The sequence below is a fragment of the Amphibalanus amphitrite genome, unplaced genomic scaffold, assembly GCF_019059575.1.
Source record: "Amphibalanus amphitrite isolate SeventyFive unplaced genomic scaffold, NRLGWU_Aamphi_draft 002685F_arrow, whole genome shotgun sequence".
Classification (NCBI taxonomy): Eukaryota; Metazoa; Arthropoda; class Thecostraca; order Balanomorpha; family Balanidae; genus Amphibalanus; species Amphibalanus amphitrite.
In genome coordinates, this window is record NW_024884079.1 from 796 (window position 1) to 24,469 (window position 23,674).

Below are 23,674 nucleotides of genomic sequence, written 5' to 3' on the forward strand. Positions count from 1 at the left end.
TCATGGTACCCGAACGAATCCTCGCATGACATTTCTTCGTCCGCATTTCTTCGTCTACAAATCTTCGTCGGTGCATTTATTTGTCCATCAATGCTTACTCTTGCATATATTTGCGTTGAAGAAGAAATGCGAGCCGATTTTCATATACACTGATGCGAGACAAAGTAATGCGATACGAATAAATGCCCTGACGAAGATTTGCAGACGAAGAATTGCGATACGAAAAAATGCCATAAGAAGAATTGTCCTGGAATCCTTTGTTGGCCATCATATATTGACCTTGATAAGATAAACGCATCATTCGCGCAATATTTGTCGCACTTTGATACCAAATTATTGCTTCCAAATGCCGACGTAAAGAAAACCTTTATGTGACGTCATAGAAACAGCGGAGTTCCCAAAAAGTAAACAAAAATAAAAGTCTTATATCTCGAAAACGGTTGAATATTTTCCGGTAAAATTTGGTAGATGTTCATTTTCGCTCTTTGTGATTCACGCTACATCACTTTTATGCCAATTCATTAACTTTTTTGAAGGTGGGAGGGTCCCTTTAATGAAAAGAGCCCCTGAAAGGCGTCGGTGAAATCGTTCCCAATTTTGGGTACGCCGTTCCCATAATAAGGAACGCTTGCAGCGCCAGTGTACGAGAGCGTTCCCAAATTTGGGCTCACGGCCCGGATGATGGACTGCTTTAGAAATAGGGGAACGATTTGAAACTACGATGGGCCTTACAATATCAAACTCTTTCCCAACAATATTGAGACAAATATCAGGCGGTTCAAGATCGTTTTATATTTTTTGGACGTCATTTAACGGTTCTTTTCTTGTTTTAAATAATGCCTACATGGCGTTCCCATATTTGGGTTTATCGTTCCCAAACATGGGAACGAAAATGCGTTCCCGAAAATGGATACGCTTGACCATAGTTCCACCTACTGAATTAGGTATTTATCTTGATCAAAAGACTAAGTCGGCAACAGTAGAATCCAGAGCTAAAACCAAGTAGCACTTATGAATGAGGTCACTACAAAAGCATCTAAAAATGAGGAATACTATTATCTGTTTTGTATAAATTAATCTGCTTACCTTCAAGTAACCGTGCGATGATACTATCGATATTGAGCTTATCCGCATCGGCCATCACACAAAACGATAGCTTCGGAGTACCCAAACGGCGCCAACGTGCTCACTGCTTCACGCACAGGTTGAACAATATTATTTCATAAAACCAAAAAGGTAAGCGAGTTTCCACATAGCCAACTTTTCCATCCGATGCTTTCCCAGGCAATCACAAACTGTGGCTAGTGATTGGCTCGTGAGAAGAAAAGGTAGGGCAAGGCCATCTATAGAAGGTACAGTCACTCTCCCGCCGACCAATCAGAGACAGATCCTGAGTGACGTCACCCCTGATGCTCGATAGGGGTACTCCATTCCTTTACAACGTAAAAATGACTAACTTCATTTGAAGATTGTTGGTGACACTCTACACATATCGCTCAACCATTGATGCCATTGGAAAGTCCAGCTAATTTTCTAGCGATAAAAAAGAGCAACAATATGCTAAGAAATGGCCGGTTTTGAAGATATAGACGATTTAAAAACCCTCTGCAGTTGAAGGAAAGCAACGTAAAAACGCATCGAGCTTATATTTTTACTATGAATAAATCATTTTTCAGTAAGTTTTTAGATATGGTATCGATTTATTCAACAACTTTATTACAATATTTTTATTACTTGGAACTTTATTTCAAAATAATATTTTCAAAAATGGCAACTGACGTGACGTTTATTTGGGTAATGCCTTTGCAGCGGCCCCCACAAACACAACAGTTTTACATGACACGACCATCACGAACACGAACACATACTACAACGTAGGTATCAAGTACCTATATGACATTTTCAGTGATGTTTTTCTCGGTTTGTTTTGTTTCATGTTATTTCCCTTTAGTTGGCTTTAATTGAAATATTGTTTTCATAATCTTTTTCTTTTCATTCTTTGTCATCATTTTCATGGTTTTAAATTTTCATAGTTGCACTGATTTGCTGACACTTCACTGCCTCATCCTTTTTCTTCTTGCTTCCCACATCTTGTAAACACTATGTTTAGTTTTCTCCATTTGCTTTTCATCATTACTAAATAAAAGGTTTGCCAATATTTCGGTGCTGTCTTCCACATGTGGTCGTTGCAACGGCTCAATTGCAGATCTCACATCATTGAGCGCTTCGCATCTTAAGAAAAAATGTTCCAAATCTTCTGATTCTCGTCTGCAGAGATCGCATAGGCTCTGCACTGTTGGCAAGTAGCTTTGAAGCGATTGTGGCGCACCGCGCCATTATTGTCCTGAGGCCCCCATATGATGTCATCAAAAGTGGAGTGACATGGGCCTGAGGTAGGGAAGCGCCGGAAGCGCCCAGCCGAAAGGAAAGACGGATGCGCCACAATTTGTCGACGTACATCACAAGCCTTTCAGAATGGCATTGGTTTTTGATGACATCATGAGTCCAAAAGATAAGACGTCAATATTTGATCTCTTAAAAAATGTGATTTTTGAAAGATAAAATGAAGATTCCAATCAGGCCAAACCACATTACCATCAATGCAATCAGATCATGTATCGATCAACTGCATCTGCTATTCTCTTCTCTCGCACCAAAATGGTTAGCTGCAGCCAGTCATTTTGTTTGTTCAATGTAGACATAAATTCTCTTTTTTGTTACGAGAAATCCATTCAATAGCACTTCCGCTTCAACTTTGATCAAAATAAATCACCATGATCGAGCTTCAGTTACAGCACTGATTTGCTGATACTTGTGACGTCAGTGATCCACATTTTTCAGCGCACCGTTGAATTCGAGCCAGTAAGGCTTATATAATGATTGTGTATAGTGAAACTTAAATAAACTTTGTGACGTCACGAATAAAGTTTACTTTATCCAATGACCTGGCGCCCTAGGAAATGTATTTCCCAAAAATGCCTATTGATTCGCTTGTGGTGATGATGCACTTGGACCAGGATTTTAACTTGAGCTATTGTAATCGTTCATCCTTACGCGGTAAATAGCGAGGATCATGATGCAAATATATTAATGTCATAATGTCAATTTTATAATATTTGGCTTTGGTTTGTGGGAGTGTGGTAGAATTGCTGGTTCTCTTAAATTTGTTATTATTTGTTAACATACAGCTCTTATTTTAAATCAGTAGGATTTTCAAATCACATGTGAGTATACCAATAGGCAATAAGTTGGGGAAACTACGAGGCGAAGATCTAAAAATTGATTGGTCAATAAATGGACTTTTGATGACCATATATGGGCATAAATGCAGCCAATGCTACTAAGGGTGAAAAACGGTAAAACAAACTGGTACTTGTGGTATCACGTGTCCACTTATCAGAGAGAAAAGGTTTCCATTTTCCACTAGGAATTAGCGTGATCTGATTAAATTCGGCGGATTGACTCGAAAATGGCGATCGGAAAACGGATTTTCTGCAGGTTCTGGGCATCATAATCAGCTGGCCATTCAATAAATGGATCGGTGTTTTGAAAGAAAGTTGTTAAAAGATTTAATTTAATTACAATTAACAAAGATATTTAATTTTAAAATAATAACTTAACCACAATTAGAAAAAACCATAAACAAAATAATAAAAATAATGACATTTTTAAACCACGGTACTGCTTACATTTTTTGGCGCGTCTGTTTCAATCTGCCATATTTGCCAATCACTGTTTGACCTTGTGTTGTATGTAACTCTGCGATTTAGAGCCGCCAGTTACTTGTGCACCGAGTGAGTGTAGGCCTTCTGTGGTTAAAAAACATTCTTATGCCTTATTTTTTTTTCATTTGAATGCTAGGATGCATTGAAAAGATGAAGTTGTCTGATTTTATGACCATATATGGTCATTGCCCTGCCCACTCCAGCTGTTGATTGGCTGATCCAATTTTTGTTTGGCTCCTTGTAGTTTCCCCAGTTCTGCAATAGGTACTGATTTACTGAATACAGCTATCACCAGAGGATCCAGCTAGCTCTAAAATTGGTTTTGGATGGTTTATTGGATTGATTTGGAGTTTGAATGGACAGATTGACAGCCAGAGCCCACCTAAGCTGGGCTTGTTGCATAGGCCCAGACCCCTACCATCCAGTCGTGCAATTCAGGGTAACTTGAAAATGAAGTTTTATCAATTCATCTTACATGCACATAATAGCCATCTGTTGTGCATTACAGCCCAGAGGGGCTTTCAAAGGGATGAGTGATTATTGTGCATGTGGTGTTAAAAATTCCCACTGCAATTGTAAGTAGCTAAGGTATATTGGAAGACTTTCCACCTTTGCTTGATGAAATGTTTACCCTATTAGGTATAAGTTGGGTACCTAGTCAACTAAGTTCATTGTGATGTTTCTGCTAAGACTCGATCTTTTTCTCACCAGAATGTCACCAGAACCTTCATTGGTTGACCTACCTGATGAGCTCCTGCTGCAAGTAATGTCCCACCTCACAACATCAGATATCTTGCTACTAGCCAGGTAAGCAACTGTCCAGATTCACATATCAGTATTTATCATTTGAAGACTCATTAAAAAGCACCTCTTTGTTTATGTCATGCTATCTAATCAACTTATGCTTCTAACTAACATATTCAATGATGAGACGTTTCTTTGTTCAATCAAGCATCTTACAAAGATTATTTCTCATCCTGATCCTCCATCTGATGATATTGCCCCGCTGACCCCTCCCCTTCCTATCATGACGTGCCAGCGTCTGTGTTAGTGTGTTGTCCCACCCCCTCAAGATATACTGGCGCCTGTGCAGCCTGCTGACCTCTTTGCTGATCCCTCTCTTCTTGCCCCTCGTCTCAGGACGTGCCGACGGTTGTGCGGCCCGCTGACCCCTTCCCGCCCCCCCCCCCCACAGGACGTGCCGGCGGCTGTGCGGCCCGCTGACCCCTTCCTCCCCCCCCCCCCCTCAGGACATGTCGGCGCCTCTGTGGCCTGCTCTCGGACCGCTCTCTGTGGTACGAGGTGGACCTACGGCAGAGCCGACTGCGTGCGCGGCAGCTGGCCCGCCTGCTGCGTCACCTTCACAATGAGACGCGCCGCGTCTGTGTAGCCGGACACGTGGAGCGCGGGAGGCCGGTGCGGCCCCCGCTGCTCACCGCGCGCATTCTCACCGGTGAGTGAGCACGGGGCGACTCACTCGGTTCAATAGTTCGTCTTTGTGTTCGTTTGGTGGAGAAAAGTGTTGATACCATGCAATGTTGCGGGTGTAAGCACCTGCGCAGTGGCGGTGGTGACAGTACATTTGTGCTGCCCGGCAGAACTTTGAGTAGTAGCGACGAATGCAAAATCGAAACAAACAACAACAAAACTTTGTCAGCAAAACGTGTGTACGGTGTAGGCATGGATGAAGGAGAACCATGGTTCTTTCATCCATGGTGTAGGTAACACGTCACGGGACGATCTTTACAGTTCATCCCATGACTTTTGACTTACGCGGTCATTTGTGTCTTCTCTCTCCACAGATATCAAAGCGCGATGCGAGTCTAGCCTGGTGGACCTGAGACTGGAACGGTGCCTTCTGAACGCCACAGAGGTAAGAACTGAGCGGCTCTGACAACGGGCTGTCGTTGGTCGTCCCGTTCAAGCACGCTAGTTGAATACGGTATTATTGAAATCTTACGCATGGTTATATCGGGAGAGTTACATCGGCATTAGAACTGTGCAATAATGCTCCCGCCGAAGCGACCTTTGTTTCCCCTGCTGACCTCGTGTCACCCTCTGACCTCCGTGCTCGTTCCGCCAGCTGCCGCTAGAGCTGCTGCCCAAGTCGCTGCTGTACCTGAGTCTGCGCGGCAGCGAGGTCACGCACCGGCCGGCCGGGCGCTCCTACTTCAGCCGCCTCTGGGAGTTTGCGCCGCGTCTGACCGAGCTCGACCTCTCCGAGTGCGGCTGGATCGACAGCCACGCGCTGCTGCCACTCAGCAAGCTGGCCAGCCTGCAGCGGCTCTCGCTGCGCCACTGCCGCCGGCTGGGCGGCGAGATCGCCTACAGCAGCATCTCGTGCATGCTGGGGTTCCGCGAGCTGCGCGCGCTGGACGTGCGCCGCACCCAGGTGGCCGACTGTGACGTGAGCGGCTTCTGTCAGCTGCCGCGGCTCACCGAGCTGCTGCTCGAGCCGCGGCGGCACGGTTACTTGGACGGAGACACGGCCATCAGCTCCCTGGGCGCACACTGCGGCGCGCAGCTGCGCCGGCTGGCGCTGCGCCGTACGCGGCTCCGTGAGCAGTCGGTGGAGCGTCTGCCGCAGCTGCTCCCCAACCTGGAGCAGCTCGACCTGACCGGCTGCGGCGTGTCCAGCGAGCGGCTCGGCTGGCTGGCCGACCAGCTGCCCGGCTGTGCCGTCAGCTGCCATGAGTCCAAACCGGACCCGGAGTCCGGGCCGGGGGCTGTGGCGAGCCGCCGCCGCCGCCGCTCGCCCTCCCCCTCAGCCGACGCGGACGGGCCGCCGGCAGCGAAGCGGCGCCGCCTCCAGCGCTGCCAGTGTGCCGGCTGTGAGGACGGCGAGATGGAGGACGGTGAGGACTCTCCTCAGGAGGATGAGGAGCATGAGGAGGATACTCTGGACGAGGAGCTAGAGAACCAGCCCGGAGTGATCGTGGTGAACTTGTTTGACGGCCGATGGAGGATTAACGGAGCTCAGGCGAACGCCGAAAACGCGGTGGGTGGTGGACGGGAGGCGGGGAACGGGGAGGCGGGAGGGGTAGGGGAGGATGATGGAGGGGTAGTGGCAGGGGAGGGAAGGGCAGAGGAGGTGGGAGGGGTAGGGGAAGACGAGGGAGGGGTAGATAATGAGGGAGTGGTAGAGGAGGATGAGAGAGGGGCAGAGGCTGAGGAGGGCGGCGCCGGGGCGGCGGAGTTGGACAGGGCTGCACCAGTGGAGGCAGGAGTGGAGAGGGAGGAGGACCGGGCGGCGGGAGGGGAGAGGGAGGAGGCAGAGCCGTCCCCACGGCCAGTCAGGGATGGTGTGCCAGACACCCCGGAGTAGAGACGGGGATGGATCTCAAAGAGGAGAGATAGGGCAGGACCCGTCTGGGCGGGTGCCGGGAGTCGCTGTTGGAGCGCAGCTGGCGCCTCGATCGCACAGATATTGCCACTGGTGGCAGCACCGTCGACTGAGACTCGCTAAATCGGTCGCAACCGTCACTCCCAGTACAGTGTTTGTGATGAAGTGTGGTTCAGATGTTTTCATCTTCAGTGATCTAAGATCAATGTAGTGATAATTGCTTCGTAAAATGGATGATGCGTTGCACAATGTATCTGCTACATATATTTATATGGAACAGCAACCGTATTTGCGAGAGGGCGTTAGGAGTAATTATGCCTGGTTACAAAGCGTTTTTGACGAGGGTCTAGCTCATATATTCTGCGATAATTTTGATGAAGTGCTCTTCGCATCGCTGAATAAGGACATTTTATAAATTGCAAAGCGCTGTTGACGCATTTTGCAAATTTTTGGACGAAGCTAGTGGCTCATAACAACCCCTATGTAAACGCGGCTAGAATTGCTGGTTCATCGAACTAGATAATCGACTGACGGTGTTTCAATTTTCATTAGCACCGCTTCAAAGTGCTTCGATGTCTTTGTTGGCCGATGCTTCTGGGGCCGGTTGGAAGGCCATGAACCTGTTATACGCTCACTGTCATCTGGCTACAGAAGGAGCCCTAAGGAGGTCTGGACACTGAGTTTTGATAGCACCATTAGGTGTCTGGATCACCTCACTAACAATCAACTTCACAACCGAGGTTTCTTGGTGAAACGGGCGCTACACCATTCACCAAAAGTTACTGATGGAGCCACTGGGTCCACCAGTTACCACTTCAGTTATTCAGTATGCTTACGTCCTCACCGTTTTAACGCTGACTCCCGCGGTCCGTTATCGTCTTCCACTAAGCGTTGGACGGGTTCCGACTCAGAGACAAAATGTGTACTGAGATAAATCATAAATTGTTCATGAATCTCCCGGCCTCTGACTATAGCCAGGTTCGGTAGACTGTGCCGCTCGGCATACGCGCACTGCGGGACAGCCTACGTACGCAGGCAAAATACGATGCAAGACAGGGACATGTGCTTGGAAGCTGCGCATAACTCGCAGCTCACGTATGAAGTGTATCCGTTTTACATAATTCCAGTGTCATTGTTCTTTCACAGAATGGAAGTCGACATGAGATAAGGCCATGATTTTCGGGTTCGTCAACTTTTCTTTCACTCTGATCCACAATCGTCTGAGCTCAGCTCCGTCCTCCCCCACACTGCTCAAAGTCGGCAGTTGCTTAGAATTTAGAAACACATCGTGCTACACAAACACGAATGATATTTAGCCTAATAAATTATGACTATGGTGCATGTTTTCAACACGAATATCTAATAATTTGTGGACGCAATTGTCCAACACCTTTCGAACGACCTCTGCATCTCAATGGCACGCCGTTGCCTTTGTTTCGGCACGCCGTTGCCATTGTTTCGGCACTCTGGCAAACGGAGAGCGGCGCGCTCGAACACCGCTGCCCGGCGGCGTCTCGGGATGGGATTGGGACGCTGTCGGAGGAATACCGACGTGCAGCGTCGTTCGAAAACGAGCCGGCTGTTTTCGCCCAAACCAATGCCGGCAGCAGGCAAGCGTGCCTGTGTGTGTGGTAAACAGCACTGTGGCGACTTTGTACGGCGCATTAGCCCGACAGCAGCCATATTCCGCGGGCCTGTGACGCCACTGATTGGCTAGATTGAATCCGGTGAGGTGTTTGCGAGCGCCGTCAATAGCAAATGACGCGACAATGGAACGACCGGGACCGGGAGTCAATACGTAGGTTCGCGCGTGCCGCTGCCAGGCGGACTGACATTTGATTAACGCAATTCGTAAGTGCATTACAATGGCTGATTTTCAATTGTTACACCACGAGTGCCAATAACTTCCGATAAGATAGGTACTGAGCTGAGCATAATTAGAGCAGGGCCTCGACCTCTGAAATGAAACACGCGCCGTGCTGAGCGGGGGAGAGGCGTTTTCACGCCTCTCCCTCAGGTTTTTCGCGAATATCTCAAACGTTTTTGGTACACCTACTAATACCGCTTTTCCGCACATGTTGTGACAATTTCAGAACCGGGTCTTTCAAGGTCCGGTCACCAGGTCACGTCAAGTGACATTACCCCCGAAAAAGTTCAAAGGCTGGCTATAGCTTCACCGACTGAAGAATCAATTTGAAACTTTCAGCGATTGATAAGAGTAACAGCATGTATAAAATCTATATCTCGGATTTTTTATACAGGGTGACACAAAAAAGCGGTCATCACCAAAATTCGAATAACTTCGGAAGTTTTATTCAGATCGTCACCAAGTTTCGGCCACTTTTGGTCACACCTATGTAGCATACATCCACCAAGTTTCAAGTTTTCACTACGAATACTTTTAGTACAGTGTGTGTTTTACTGACGCTCCACAATGTGCTCCAGGTGAGCGCCCCGGCGCTGCAGGGCGTAGGCACACCTGCATCCGGCGGGCAAAGTTGCCGATAACCCGATAAGAATAACGTTTCAGGGGTAGCACACCCCCTGAGCGCTGTCTCCAGAGGCCATTGCACTCTGTAAAGTGCACAGCCATCGGGTTATCGACAACTTTGCCCGCCGGATGCAAGTGTGCCTACGCCCTGCAGCGCCGTGGCGCTCACCTGGAGCACATTGTGGAGCGTCAGTAAAACACACACTGTACTAAAAGTATTCGTAGTGAAGACTTGAAACTTGGTGGATGTATGCTACATAGGTGTGACCTTAAGTGGCCGAAGTTTGGTGATGATCTGAATAAAACTTCCGAAGTTATTCGAAGTTTGGTGATGACCGTTTTTTTGTGTCACCCTGTATCTGTTACCTAAGGTCAGGTCGATTTTGCGACCTCTCCATTAGGTATAAGTCAATGGGAGAAAATTGAAATGCGCCTCTTTTGGACGAATGCTGTTCTAAATCCCCTCAAACATCGGTTCATATGTAAATAGACACACTGAACCGTAAAAATACACCTGTGACCCCTTTGTGTGACCCTGAGGTCATCTCAGGTAAACCCTCGCATGTGTAGGGGGGTCGGATGGACCCCCATGGTTTTTCGCGAATAACTCGCGTAAAAAGCGGCTGATCCCGACAAAACTTTAGTACCCTCGAGTTGATCAATTTTACACCTACTCTGAAAATTTCATGACCCTGACCCAAGTGACCTTTGACCTGTGACCTATTTCTCGAACCCATGTTTGGCCGGAATCGCAATTCGGCTTGTATGCCGGCTCACATTAGCCGCGCGTTTGCAAGCTTCTCGTGGTTTAGAACGTTCAAACATATGATTTGATGTTGCTCCCATGCATTTGGGTGGATGTCAAGATCACCTAAAGGTTAGGTCAGGTCATTGACCTTTGGTGACCTCGGCTCACTTTTTCGAGCTTTACATGTTTCTAGGCTAGTTTTTGGAGCTGAATTCGAATTTAGAAACTATTTGAACATTAAAGTAGTTTTGGTGCCTTTGTAACATGTTACGAAACTGCGAGAAGCGGTTGACCCGTACTACGAATACCCGTCACGAACCCTACTGGTTGACCCGACCTGACCTGACCCGACCTGGTCTAAATGCTTAAAGACATCATCTGTGATCAAAACTAACACGATATTCGTGATCAGCACCCCGAAAACCTCTTAGCAGCCTCACTTTGCGACTTTCTAACAGGTCCCGATTTTCCCGACTTTTGGGTCATTGACCTGACCTGGAAGGTCAACCAATGACCTAGGACCTCAAAATTGGGTATCATCGGCTTCCTCTCGTCACGGGCAACACGCTCGTTTTTTTCCGCGAAGCTCTAGCTCAATCAGGGGCCAAACGGCAAGGGGGGGTCCAACCGCCCCCCCCCCCTCCCCCCTACACATTAGAACTTAGAAGCTGGCAAACGCCGCACACATGCGAGGGTAAAGTCACAGCAGTTTTTTTTAACTATAACTTTTGATAAAGACGTGCTAGAACGGTGAAAACACGTCAGATGTGTTCAGCTCGACGATACGGATCGACTGATATGCAACATGACCCTTTCCGGTCAGGTCATGACTTTGACCTGAGGTCAAATTTTCAAAATTACTTTTCAAGGCCAACGTAAAGTTCATTCGACGCGTTTCGACGAGAGGAACATGATGCTGCCAAAATCAATATCGTGGCTCTCTTGAGTCAAAAGTTATTACCGAAAAATAGTTTTCGTGAAAACTGCTATTTTTAGAGCTTTTTCCCCTGGAGGCGAATCCTTTGACCGGAGGTCAAATCTGAGAACAATACTCAGAAAGGTCTGTAGAAGGGCTATCGAATGCGCTTTTCCGCGGCGCTTTAGCTCTATTGGTTCCAGAGTTAGCCGTTGGCAGTTTCCAAAATTGTTGAAATTGACTAAATTTAACCTTTGATAACCTCTGGTGACATGACCTTTGATCTGACCTAAAATATGTCCGAAGGGTGTCTGTCATTATTTTTGACGCTCTTTCGATCGCCGCTTACCGCGTGTCGCTACGTGGCCCAGGAGCCGAGTTAGACGGGGTGCGTGAAAACGCCCCCACCCCACTCCAGCACGACACGGGAAACTCAGGCCACTGCAGCGCAGCGCGGGTTAATTTCCTTCAGCTGTCGACATGAGAACTGTAAAGGATTTTCGGAAAATCCTTTTTCCCTCTCCCCTGTCGCAGCTCTCTTGTCTTCGGCACGAGTCTGACTCTCATACGCGGGAAGCACAGGCGCGCACACAGGATTTTTGAATGGGGGGGGGGCACGACCTTCGAAGTGGGCCCCCCATGCCGAAGGGCCCCCCCCCCCAAAAAAAAAAAAAATACGGCCCACGGGGTTATATTTCGGTTGGTTTGAAGCTTGAGCTTTTGTCAATGCATGGTAAAACAATTATTTCGGTACCAGCTTAATTTTCAAAACATTTATATTTTTACGCTAGCATGTTTTTTTTTTCTCTCAAATGCGACTCAGAGCCGGTACACATACCTAATTTGTACCTAATCGTCTAATTTATTACGTAAAACATTTCATTAATAAACATTTTTGCAAGTCCCTCAGAAATCAGCCCCGGGCAGCGACTGACGGCCGGCCGGCCGACCGGCCCGGGAGCAGCACTCCTTTTCCAGGTATATTCGCATATTTTTTAGGCACATCGACATGAAATGCCATTACATCTGATACGATGCGGGATCACAGACTAGAGATCTAGCTTATAACTTATATTTAATGTTTAACCGGTGAATCAAATCAACAGGACTATGTACGATGCATGTCGGACTCGTACCCGAGGGGGTCACCTGCTGGTCACCTGGCCCCGGGCCCGCGAGTCACCCGGGGGCCCGGGGTCAGCTCAGGCAAGGATGTATCCAGGACCTTTCGATGGGAGGAGGGAGGCACGGTGGGTCCAGTCTCACTGGCAGACGGGTCTCTTTAAAACGGTCTTTGCATGAGAAAATGTGGAAAATTGGCGCGAGCGAAGCGAGCGAGCTCCTTAGAGTCACCGGTGTGTGGCGCGCTCAGAGGTGCCAGTGAAAGGCCGTCAGATGCGCTGGTGTTGGGTCCTCACAGGCGCCGTTGCGGGGTCTTAGGGCTTAGTGACACTGGTGGGGCCATCATTGGCATGTGTGTGGCCCTGCAAAATGGCCTGGAACTGGAAAGTGGCCCTTCATAGGCTAGCAAGGACACTCAGAGGCTGGTAAGAGACCCTCAGAGTCACTGGTACGTGGCCCTCAGAGGCGCCGGTGTGGGGACTCTCAGAGCCGCCGATGTAGGCCCATAACATCGATGCACTGGTGGGGGTCCCTTGGAGGTAGCGCGAGGGGCCTCGCAGTTGCTGTTGTGGGTGCCTTTAGAAACACTGGTGTGGGCCGTGTGTCTATCACAGACGGATGTGGAGCCATAGCAGCCAATCCCTCGTTGGCCGTTACTATGTATAAGGGCCCTGAGCGCTCGGCGAGGTCTCTCAGAAACCGGCATTGGGCCTTTATGAAGATAATTGCGGCTACATAGGAGCCAATAACGTGCCCCACAAGCCCTGTGGTGTCCTTCCGAGTTGAAGTTCGGCCAGCGCGAGCCCTCTGCTACCAACTGGCGCCGCAGGGCCCCTCGGTTTCGAAGGAACCCTAAACCCGAGAACGGGCACGTACCCCTCGCTCCCTTGCTATGTCACTGAATCCAAGTGATCAGGGACCCTTTAGGTAATCAGGGGCGTTTCAGATGACCAGGGGTTTTCAATTGATCAGGGGCCCACCAAGTGACCATGGGCCCCTCTGGTAACCAGGCGCCCCTTAAGTAACCAGGGACCCCATCAATAACCAGGGCCCCTCATTAAACGGGGGCTACTCAGGTAAGTGTAAGAGTCCCGCAGATAACCAGGGCCGGCAAGGTTTCTCAGGTCCGTTTTTGACAAGGCTCTTATTGACTCATGTGCGAGCCCTTTGCTATCAGCAGAGGGCCCTTTCAAGCCTTTTGAGGGCCGTTTAACGTCTCTTGAGCTCCCATTGAGGCCTTCTAAGGGCCCTTTGAGCAGTCGAGGGGCCTTTGAGGCCTTTTGAGGGCCTCTTGACGTCAGCAGCTGAGGACCGTTGGACGCCAGCTGAGGACCGTTTTTGGGCCTTCTGATGGCCATTAGACGCCAATGGATGACCCTCTGACACCAACTGGGGCCCTCTGACACCAGCTAGGGGCCCTTTAACTTTGACGCTAGCTCAGGGCCCTCTGACACCAGCTGGGGGTCCTCTGACGTTAGCTCAAGGCCCTTTGACGCTCTTTAAGGCCTTCTGGGCCCTTTGAGGTCTTCTTAGGGCCCCTTGAGGCAGAGGTCGATAAAATCTCTGACCATCTGACCCTAGTCAGAGAAAAACAAACGAGCGAAAATCACATAAAGAAGAAAATATCATGGAAGAAATTCTAAGATTAGCAAAGCCAACATTGTTACATCCGTACACCTATATCATCGACTAACAACAGCACGAGTAACAATTTAGTGATGACAGTTTTCTACCATTTCTCCACTTTCTCCCTAGTCAGAGCTGGTCTGATCCGGTCAGAAGCAGCTCTGTGCCTATTAGGTCGGTTTCCCTACCAATTCATAACCAAATATCGCTCTTATTGGCAGTCGGAGAAAGTGGTGTTTTTGGCGACCGCTTTGTTTTCTTCAGCTGCCAAACTCTTGAGACAAGAGAAAAATAGTTGAGATTTATCAATAATAGTCGCTAATTCTTGCGATGTTTATTGCGAATCTGAAGGAATTTCTTCAAATACAAAGAAAAGTCTCAATAACGGGAAATAGCCACCTTAGCGGCAAAGACGCTAAGGCAGGGGTCGGCAACCTTTTTTTGGATTGGGGCCGGATATGTGATTTGGAAGCAACCGGCGGGCCGGAGCATGGTCACAATTTGTTACAATCACGCGCAGGAGCCGCGGATCGGAACACAATGTTAGTTACTGATGCCAGCCGCGGGCCGGATCCGGGCCGCGGGCCGTAGGTTGCCGACCCCTGCTAAGGGCCCGACAGCGACGCGCGGTGAGGGAGGGAGGGAGTGGGTAGGGGACTAGGAAAAAGGGGAGATGAGACGCGGGGCAGGAGGGCAGGAGGCCGGCGCTGGCCGCGGGGAAGGTAGGGGTTTGGGGGGGGGGGGATGACTCGCAGGAGCAAAACACACCCGGGTTTCAGTCGGCAGAGGACTGCGTGCGCGTATGGTATTGTATTGTATTGTATTTTACATCATTGGCACTCATCTGTGGCGAATAGTCGGCGATACCTTGGCAACGAGTCGGCGCATGCAGCGGATATGTCGGCGCCGACTCGGCGACTGTTTGGGATTATATTCGTTTATCACAAGTTCGGCGAACGGCCACGAAATTTTCATTTTTCATGAAAAATTTGTGGCGGTCGTGACGAGCCATAAAAATCGCGCGGTGGACACCGAATGGTCTGCGAAATGCCAAGACCGTGGAAGAAAGATCCCGAATCGGTCCGCGACATAGGATGACCTGCATATTCGTGTACCAAAATTTGGCAGTGTAACAAGGGCTTATGAATGCCGTATACCAGTGTTTTGGGTTGCGTGGATAGGTATCCAAATTCATCATTTCTCACAATCGTCGAAGAAAAGCCTGGAGAAAATTGGCCGGTAGTCGGAGAAACTCCATGAATTTTGTCGACCTCTGCCTTGAGGCTTTCTAAGGGCCCATTGAGGCTTTTTGAGGGCCGCTTGACGCCAACTGAGGACCGCTGGACTCCAGCTGAGGACCGTTTGAGGCCTTCTGATGGCCATTTGGAGCCAGCTGAGGGCCATCTGGCACCAGCTGGGGGCCCTCTGACACCAGCTGGGGGCCCTCTGACACCAGCTAAGGACTCTTTAGGACCTTCGGCAAGCCGTTTGACGCCAGGGCATGGCCCTCTGACGCCAGCTCAGGGACCTTTGACACCCTTTAAGGCCTTCTGACGTCCGTTTGACGTTAGCTAAGGGCCCTTTGAGGACAGAGGACATCTGAGGGCCCTTTAAGGCCATCTGAGAGCCCTTTGAGGTCATCTGAGGTCCCCTTAAGGCCATCTGGGGCCCTTCGAGGCCATCTGAGGGCCCTTTGACACCATCTAAGGGCTCTTCGACACCAGATGAGGGCCCTATGACTCTAACTGAGGGCCCTTTGAGGTCATCTGAGGGCCCTTCGAGGCCATCTGAGGGTCTTTTGAGACCATCTGAGGGCCCTTTAAGGCCATTTGAGGGCCCTTTGTACACAGTCTTCGGTAGTCTAAGGATTAGTTAGAGGCCCATTTGAGGCGGCCTTCGGCCGCCTCAAATGGGCCCCTATTCCTTCGAGCTGGGCCCCCCAACTCGAATGGGGGGGCACGGGCCCGTGTGCCCCCCCCCTTGTGTGCGCCCTTGGGGAAGCAGGCTCACATCGGCCACCAAAACACGCCTGATATAACGCTTTACCTACCTGCTCTTTCATCTTTGGTGGTTGGGAGCGGCGTGGCGTGATTTGACACTGACACTTCGTAAAGTTTAAAGGGAAAATCAACAGATCACAGCCGACCCATGATAGACTGTGAAAGTGGAGTGCTGTGCTGTTTTGTTTGATGTTACTATAATATGAGCGATCTGCGATCAGCGATGGGTAGGTAATTTGTGTTCCACGTTCCACAACACAACAATGCCAACATCCAAATGTATTGATTCACAGGAATGCCTGCTCCCTCCACCATCGCTCGACATGAGTATAAAATATACGTAACAACACGTAGCTACTCAACACAATAACGGATATGCTTGTTGGCATGTTGCCATGGGAACGGCAACTAACAGCCACGGCAGCGGCCAGCGCGATACGTTGTCAAGGATATCCGTCCACATTCAGATAGGCTGCACACACAGAGAGAATGTTTTCGTGATTATAAATGTCAAAGTTTGTATGATCCTTCAAATCGCTAAGCATCGCATGACGACGAAGAGATGGTACATATAGTTCGGGCCTCAGGCTCGTGCGCTCTGTGTCCTGCTATGAATTAGGCAACAGGTAGATGGATTCGATGACTGTTTGGACTTTGGCGTGACTACTTCGTTGATTATGAGTCACAAGAGATATACGATTCATGAGCTCATGTTTCTGATTGCTAATACTCTGCGAAGTCAAACGTCAATCGATTAGTCTACAACAGGTCATTATCGTTGCAGTCGAAATTGCGCCTTCACATACCATTGCTTATTGTAATCGAGATAACGTATCGAGCCTATCTGAGGTACACGCATATTGGGGCTACTTTTGAAACACACGGAAAATAGCAATGAAAGGTAGATAAGGTAGATAGTTCTGCGCCTGATCCCGAACGCAGGGGTGCCCGTGCCGCGTGTTTACGGTGTGCTCCTGTTCGATGTTCTATGTCTACCTTGCCTGACCCATCGCTGACATATTTTCAATTATGTGAGCTCAAGGCTAAAGTTGGTACGCAAGCGTTTGACATAAATAGGTATAGGTAGAGCGTGACAAAAAACATGTGTTAGACGGTTTTCAATCATTTCCATTTCATCAAACTCATTGCAACGCTACTGTTCCAGGCAAAACAACCACATCAAGGAGCTGGAAACATCGGCACTTGTTTGGCAAACACGATCGTTTTCTGTCGAATGATTGGCAGTCCTCGCTGGTTGAGTTCCGACTCGACCTCTGACCTCAGGAAGGCGGCGGACCGGGCAGGGTGGCGCTCAGCTCATGCCACCGGTCGTGCCGCGTGTCCACGTAATTGAGGGCGTCGAACCAATGACGTAATCTCGCCCCGTGCGAGTCTATGCTCAGTTGGAGACTGCCTGCGGGGGAGAGAAAGGCAAATGACGCCAATTCAGAGTGGTATTAAGGTTCTTGAAATGGCTATGCTGCTTATGAACTGAAAAGCTGTTCTCCCTCCTAAATCCAACATCTTTGTCTTTTGGATAATAGACGAGATATTGGCCAATGTAAGCTCAATCATTGCAAAGCAGTGTAAATACTTCAGATCTTGCATTGGCATCAAAGGATTTGATTTCACCTCAAACTACCGTTATGAATGGTTTGATCGCAATATCAATACCAACATGAAAACATCAAGGGTTATCAAATTGACGTGTTTTGAAACTTGATACTGGAATTTAACTGCGCGTAATATGGCTTCCCCGAACCAAACATTGAATTGATGTCGGGTTCTGGTATTATGGGCTCCGACCAATGACCCTCGGTTACAGCACACAGGTCCCGACGCTATATTTCATTTTGTGATGGGCCATTTCGTTGACCGAGGTAATCCAACGAGCTTAACCGCCTCTCTCTGAACATGATATGTCGCTGCCGCCTGGGACAGCATTGGAACTGACCGACATCCAATATCAGTGTCCTCGAAAACACACACGCACACACACACACACACAGACGTACACACTACACACACATGCACACACATCAGGCGCCCGACCGTCAAAATCAGGTCAGGCCGGGCCCGGGTCGTTGTCCCGCCCCGCCTACCGATAAAGTCGTTGCTCTTGCTGATATCTTTGTCGTAGATGCGCAGGTCCAGCGTGTGTCTCGGCAGTTCGGAGCGGCGGCACCGGAAGCAGAACTCCTCGTTGAACTTTGGGTTGGGGCTTTTCCAGCAGATGGCTGTACGGAACTGGCCCGGCGCCGGTCGCAGTTGGCTGAGGCCAGACGGTGACAGGTCAGAGAATTAGGTCTGAGTGTCAGCGGAGTCAGCGGGGATTTACCAGCGGGGTCAGGTTGACATTTGTCGTGATATTTGGTGTCAGCCGACACCAGGGACAATGTCGCGAGCGACTAGCCGACAGTGAATCATTCGAACGAGCAATTTCGTACAGATTGGAGTTGAACGTTACCCTGGCAATATTCCTTGGTCGCCAGGCTGAGGTAGGAGGTATGTTATGTTGCAAAGTCTTCTAAAGGTATACGTTTCTTTTATAATGATTCACATTACCCATGACAAGAACTCGAAAAGATAACAATATCAGGTGTTTCGTTATCCGTAACAACTAGACCCCACTCGAGAACTACAACGTTTCAGTCTTTCTTCGCTGCACTGGTCCGGCGCTTGCCGTCGCCGGCTGAATTACTGGTGGGTAGACTGACCCGCCGAGCATGGCTGCACTGCGGCACAGCATCTCTTTCCAAAACAGCCAAGTGCAGACTGTCGCCAGCCACGGCAAAATAAAATGAGCGACTTATTCCAACCAAGAACACGAAATACGAATCTAATGAGGCCATTTGCAAAACCCGCTGTGCTTTAACCCTATTAGTGGCAGCGGGGGTTGTTTTTATCCACCCCTCAGGTTTTTCGGGAATATCTCCGAAACCGCTGAAGCTACGAAGCTGAAATTTTCTGACTTTTCCTACAACTAGATTGGGCACATTCCCTGAAAATTTCAAGTTCATAACTTTACCAGGGGCGGCTCCAGAGCACTGGGAATTGGGGGGTCCTATTCGTGAAGCGAGTCATTTGGGCGAAGATCACGATGCTGCACCAGTTTTACGAACAGTGAATGAAAGGTATTACGTGATAACATATACAGTTATTGTGCATCCTCTTTTGACACCTTTTTGCTATAATAGGCGGATCCAGGCGTCCAAAAAGGGGGTTATGTTTTACCTCCCAACATAGGTGCCCTGACACCGCCTATGCATGACCAATACAATTGTAGTCGTTCTCTCATAAGAAAATTGTAACATAACAAGACCATTACCACCCTTTTTAGAAACAGTACCAACAAAAACCTTATTTACTATACTTTTTGTGTACCCCATCTCAATGATCTGTATCCGCCTATGATTTTTGAAAATGCATATTTTTAGGATCCATGTGAATTCCTGGTTCATTTTCTATCGATCGGCAAAAGTTGCGTTGAAATTGGTTCAGAAACCTGGCCGTGATAAACAGTCTAAAATGTATCTGCAATTTGCCCGTTTTTACCCCCCTCTACCCCCCCCCCCCCCCATTGACATTTTTTAATTTTTATTTTTTAGAAATGTAGATCACGTTGAGCGAAATCGAATGCCGTTTGAATTTTGAAAATCGGCCCGTTAGATCTCGAGATATCAAGGGGGGTCGTAAACAGCCCCCCCTGCCACTAATAGGGGTAGCCAGGAGCCTGCCACTAATAGGGTTAAGGAACATCAGGACTATATTTTAAATACGAAAAGAAACTCACACTTTGACGAAGGGGTCGGGCACTCCGTTGCCGTCCGGGGCGGGCAGGTCGACACAGCGGACCACGCCGACCACCAGCACTCGCCGGGTGGTGACGTACTTCAGAGACAACAATATCCGGCCCTGGTACGAGTCGCAGTCGCCCTGTGAACCGGCCCGGCCCACCAATCAGCGGCGGCCACACTGCTGACGTCATCGGACCATTTCGGCGATCCGGGACGACGTGCAGGCTAAAGATATCGCGGGCTGGACACTGCGATGTCAGGCCGAATTGGGCGCAACACAAATGACTGACTATCGGGAGCTTCAGCCTACAAAGGACGACATTTGTTTGACCTAAGTGAAAAGATATTGTGGTGTGGTATACCTGTTACTGGTTTGGAAAGATATTCGTTAATTGTTGATCTATTCCCGCAAGCTGTATACCTACGACACGACCAGGAGAAAGGGCATGCACCTAACCAGCCCATACATTGTATAATATCTGTACCTACATATGTGCCGAAAATGTAACAGGTTTTTCACTATTTTTGTGCCATATCAGTACCCAGTAGTAATTTGGAAGTTATCTAACGAGCATTTAGATGCGCACGCATCAATATCAAATTACTGGCCTTGATATTTTTCCCCAGACCCCGTCATTCATTGAATTAATCATCCTCTGATTGCATAGCCTATCTATGCCCCTCAATGACGAGATTTGGATGTTTATTTGGAGTAGCTTAATGTAGTTAGGCAGAGACGGCGAGGTTGATTACGATTCACCTTTCATTCGATATTCTCATCAAGGCTAGCTTTGGTTGCCGAGAGTGCAAAAACAGCGCCGTGGACGGGGCAGGCGTGTCAAACCGCGACTCAGAAAATAGCGACCCAAAAACAGCGACATACTCACAATAGCGACAGTGTCTATAGCGACTCTCAGAACAGCGACACACAGACTTCACTTGAGCGATTCTTTACATAAAAGGGCGACGGGTTATAGAGCGACGGCGTAAAATAGCGACTGTCGGTATATTTCTTTACAGCGAAAGAGTGACCTGTTGCAAAGCGACCGCGGAAAATTTCGAATATCATTCGTTATCCTGTCGTGCCTATCTTTAGCAGTGAAGTAGACTTATACTGCCTGTCGTTACCAGTGTGTACGCTTTAGGTACACTGTCTATGCTCTATCGGTATCCTGTTGTGCCATATCTTTAGCAGTGTGTACGACTTACGCTGCCTATGGGGAGCAGGGGTTTGCAGAAGAAGTGCAGCCGATGAGGAGGGATGTCAGCCAGCCACACCAGCGTCTCACCCAGGACGTCGTGGCCGTTCGGGTTCTCATCTGCGGGGACACGGGGGGGGGGGGGAGTGAGCGTGCAGAGGGCGGTCACCGCCGGACTGTATGTAATCTGCAGGGGGGGGGGGGGGTGATTACTTTGGCCGCTGTAATTCTGATACTAACCTTGACATTTCTAGGAAAGATTATAACGGTGAAATATTCTACATCAATTGGAGGCGGATAATGACCAAGTTGAAATGAGTAGAGAACAGTCATTTGCGGCGTTTTATATACAGTGAAAGGATCGCAACGAGACATTTCGTGTTGACTCACAGAGTGTCCGTTGAACTCACCGAGTACCGACACCCACAAAGTGCTGCATGGGGAACTCACCCAGTACCGACACCCACAGAGTGCCCCTGGAACTCACCGCGTGCCGACACCCACAGAGTGCTGCATGGGGAACTCACCCAGTACCGACACTCACAGAGTGCCCCTGAAACTCACCGAGTACCGACACCCACAGAGTGCTGCTGGCCACCACATCCGAGTGAACGTTGCAGTAGGTGAGAGTTTCGTTGAACTCGGCGTCTGAGGAGCCCGAGACCGTTCGCGTCCGAAGCTTGTTCGTCTGAAATTATCAACAGTGAGAGTGGGCGGTGCTGTACGGCAACAATGTTCTGAAAACACGCACTGTCTCTAACTATGAATCCAAATATAGCATTCGGTGAGTTTAGATATGCTTTGGCCATATCTAAAATATCATACCCACTTAAAGCACGGCAAGGTAAAAGCACTTCCGCTCAGGAGCCAAAGAAGAAGAATGAAAGAAAAAGGTAATCCTATTCACTACATGCACTTGGATATATGATTGACCGCAATGCACCGCATGAAATGACCCAAATGACCCGCAACAAAGACCGCATTTTCAGCAGCAAAGACGATAGGTAGCAAACAAATAGCAAGATAGCCAGTCCTGCCGTAGCGCGGCATCAAAGCGTGGAGCGAAGTCCCGGGAATACTGAATACACAGAATGCTGAGCCAGGATACACGAGTCTTCATGAAAGACTTGAACCTGCGGGTATGTGATAAATCATCGTACAAAGAAACAAAGCATGTTTTGAGGACGCAAGAGCAGTCGGAAAAGCTCTCAACGATGAGTACATCGATACATTGAATGTTTTTGCATGGATAAATCGGATGCCCCTATCAACATGACGGAGGCATTTTTTGGAAATGTGTTGTTGCACGAAGGCCGTCACCTTCATACCTTATGCAAACCAGGCACCAGATGCAGTTTTACGTAGGCGTTTACAATCTCTCCGTCCAGCGGACACAAACCCTGTAACAAGAGACCGGGGGATAATACACAATGAAACATATTTAATATAGTGTCAATAATTAACCCGTCAGCTAATGCATTAGGTCACATTGCTAATCCGTTCAGCGACCACAAAGAAACATCTCTAACATAAATCTTCACATGGGATGCTTGGTGGGTGAATTACGGTGTATTGCATAGGAAACACTCAACTGCAAAAAGATAACTGTTTCCTTAGAAGGATAACTGGCGAGATGACAAGTCAGTGAACTCGGTCTGGCTTAGTATCATTAGGTATAATCATTAGGTATAATCACAAGCACATTTGGTTAGCCCCTAAAAAACACATCATCGCTCGACAGCATAACGATACGCAGCATTACACAAAACAACAGAACACAACGAACGCAACACCACACGTAACCACGCACCATACGATAGCATATGCCACAACACTGCATCACCAATCACCACAAAACACCACACATTTCAGCACCACTCACCAACACCCAGGACCACCCAGCACCACTCAACAACACACACCACCCAGCACCACACCGCGAGCACCATCTAGCACCATACCGCCAGCACCACCCACCTCCCGGCCACAACAGACGCCCGCACTGTCTCCTGGCCTCTGTCACGCCGAGGGAGGGGAGCTTACCCGTACTCTGTGGACGCAACAGTGTATTGATTCCACGGCCGGGTCGACCATGACTGAGAACTCGGCGGTGCCGGCGCTCCCACCTGTCGACAGTGGGACAGTGGGTGAGTGGTGGGACAGCAGTGGGGCAGTGGGTGAGTGGTGGGACTACGCGGTGGGATGGATGTACGGAGGGTGATGGGATCGACAGTGGGACAGACGTTGGGTGGTGAGAATGCCGGGACGACAGTGGAACTGATGAACGGGCGGTGGGTGGTGGGACGACACAGTGGGACGGATGTGGGGCATGGTGGGCTGACAAGTGACAGAACACTGCAGTCGTTGACAGAACACTGCATTCGTCCTGACCAGCCCCAGCTCTGCAGCCACCACTGTGTGGTCAGCCACAGCACTGTTATAAGGCTCAGCATCAGCACAGCTCTCCGTTATCAGCTTTAGCACGGCGCGCTCCCGCTGATGTCATCAGGAACATCAACAAAAAACACACGGACGCTAGACGTCCGGAGAGATAGAGGCTCATCCGACCCGTCAGAATCAGCGGGAGAAATAGAAACTCATTCGGCGTGTCAGCTCTGATAAGACTGCTAAAAACTGCGAGGAAAGAGAGAAGCCTGATGAAGCGCGCTATCACTCCACACATATGGCCCAGAGGAGCTAATTAAAC

At 49.0% G+C, this 23,674-nt stretch overlaps 2 protein-coding genes across 2 annotated transcripts; one reads left to right on the forward strand and one right to left on the reverse strand.

The window, feature by feature from the left end:
* The first annotated feature begins 1,855 nt into the window (after nucleotides 1-1,855).
* LOC122377264 (F-box/LRR-repeat protein 12-like) lies at nucleotides 1,856-7,731 on the forward strand. Its single transcript, XM_043357221.1, has 6 exons — nucleotides 1,856-1,874; nucleotides 4,437-4,532; nucleotides 4,976-5,178; nucleotides 5,528-5,598; nucleotides 5,809-6,765; nucleotides 7,720-7,731. Exons 2-6 carry the CDS (start codon nucleotides 4,438-4,440, stop codon nucleotides 7,729-7,731), a joined length of 1,338 nt encoding a protein of 445 aa, XP_043213156.1. The 5' UTR covers nucleotides 1,856-1,874; nucleotide 4,437.
* An 8,607-nt stretch (nucleotides 7,732-16,338) lies between these two features.
* Nucleotides 16,339-23,115, reverse strand: LOC122377266 (double C2-like domain-containing protein beta). The gene is made up of 7 exons (XM_043357223.1): nucleotides 23,011-23,115; nucleotides 22,296-22,367; nucleotides 21,532-21,655; nucleotides 20,978-21,087; nucleotides 19,765-19,907; nucleotides 18,074-18,243; nucleotides 16,339-17,385 (listed from the first exon to the last, which is right to left on the reverse strand). The coding sequence occupies exons 1-7, from the start codon at nucleotides 23,059-23,061 to the stop codon at nucleotides 17,252-17,254; spliced, it is 804 nt and encodes a 267-aa protein (XP_043213158.1). The 5' UTR covers nucleotides 23,062-23,115; the 3' UTR covers nucleotides 16,339-17,251.
* Nucleotides 23,116-23,674: the final 559 nt, after the last annotated feature.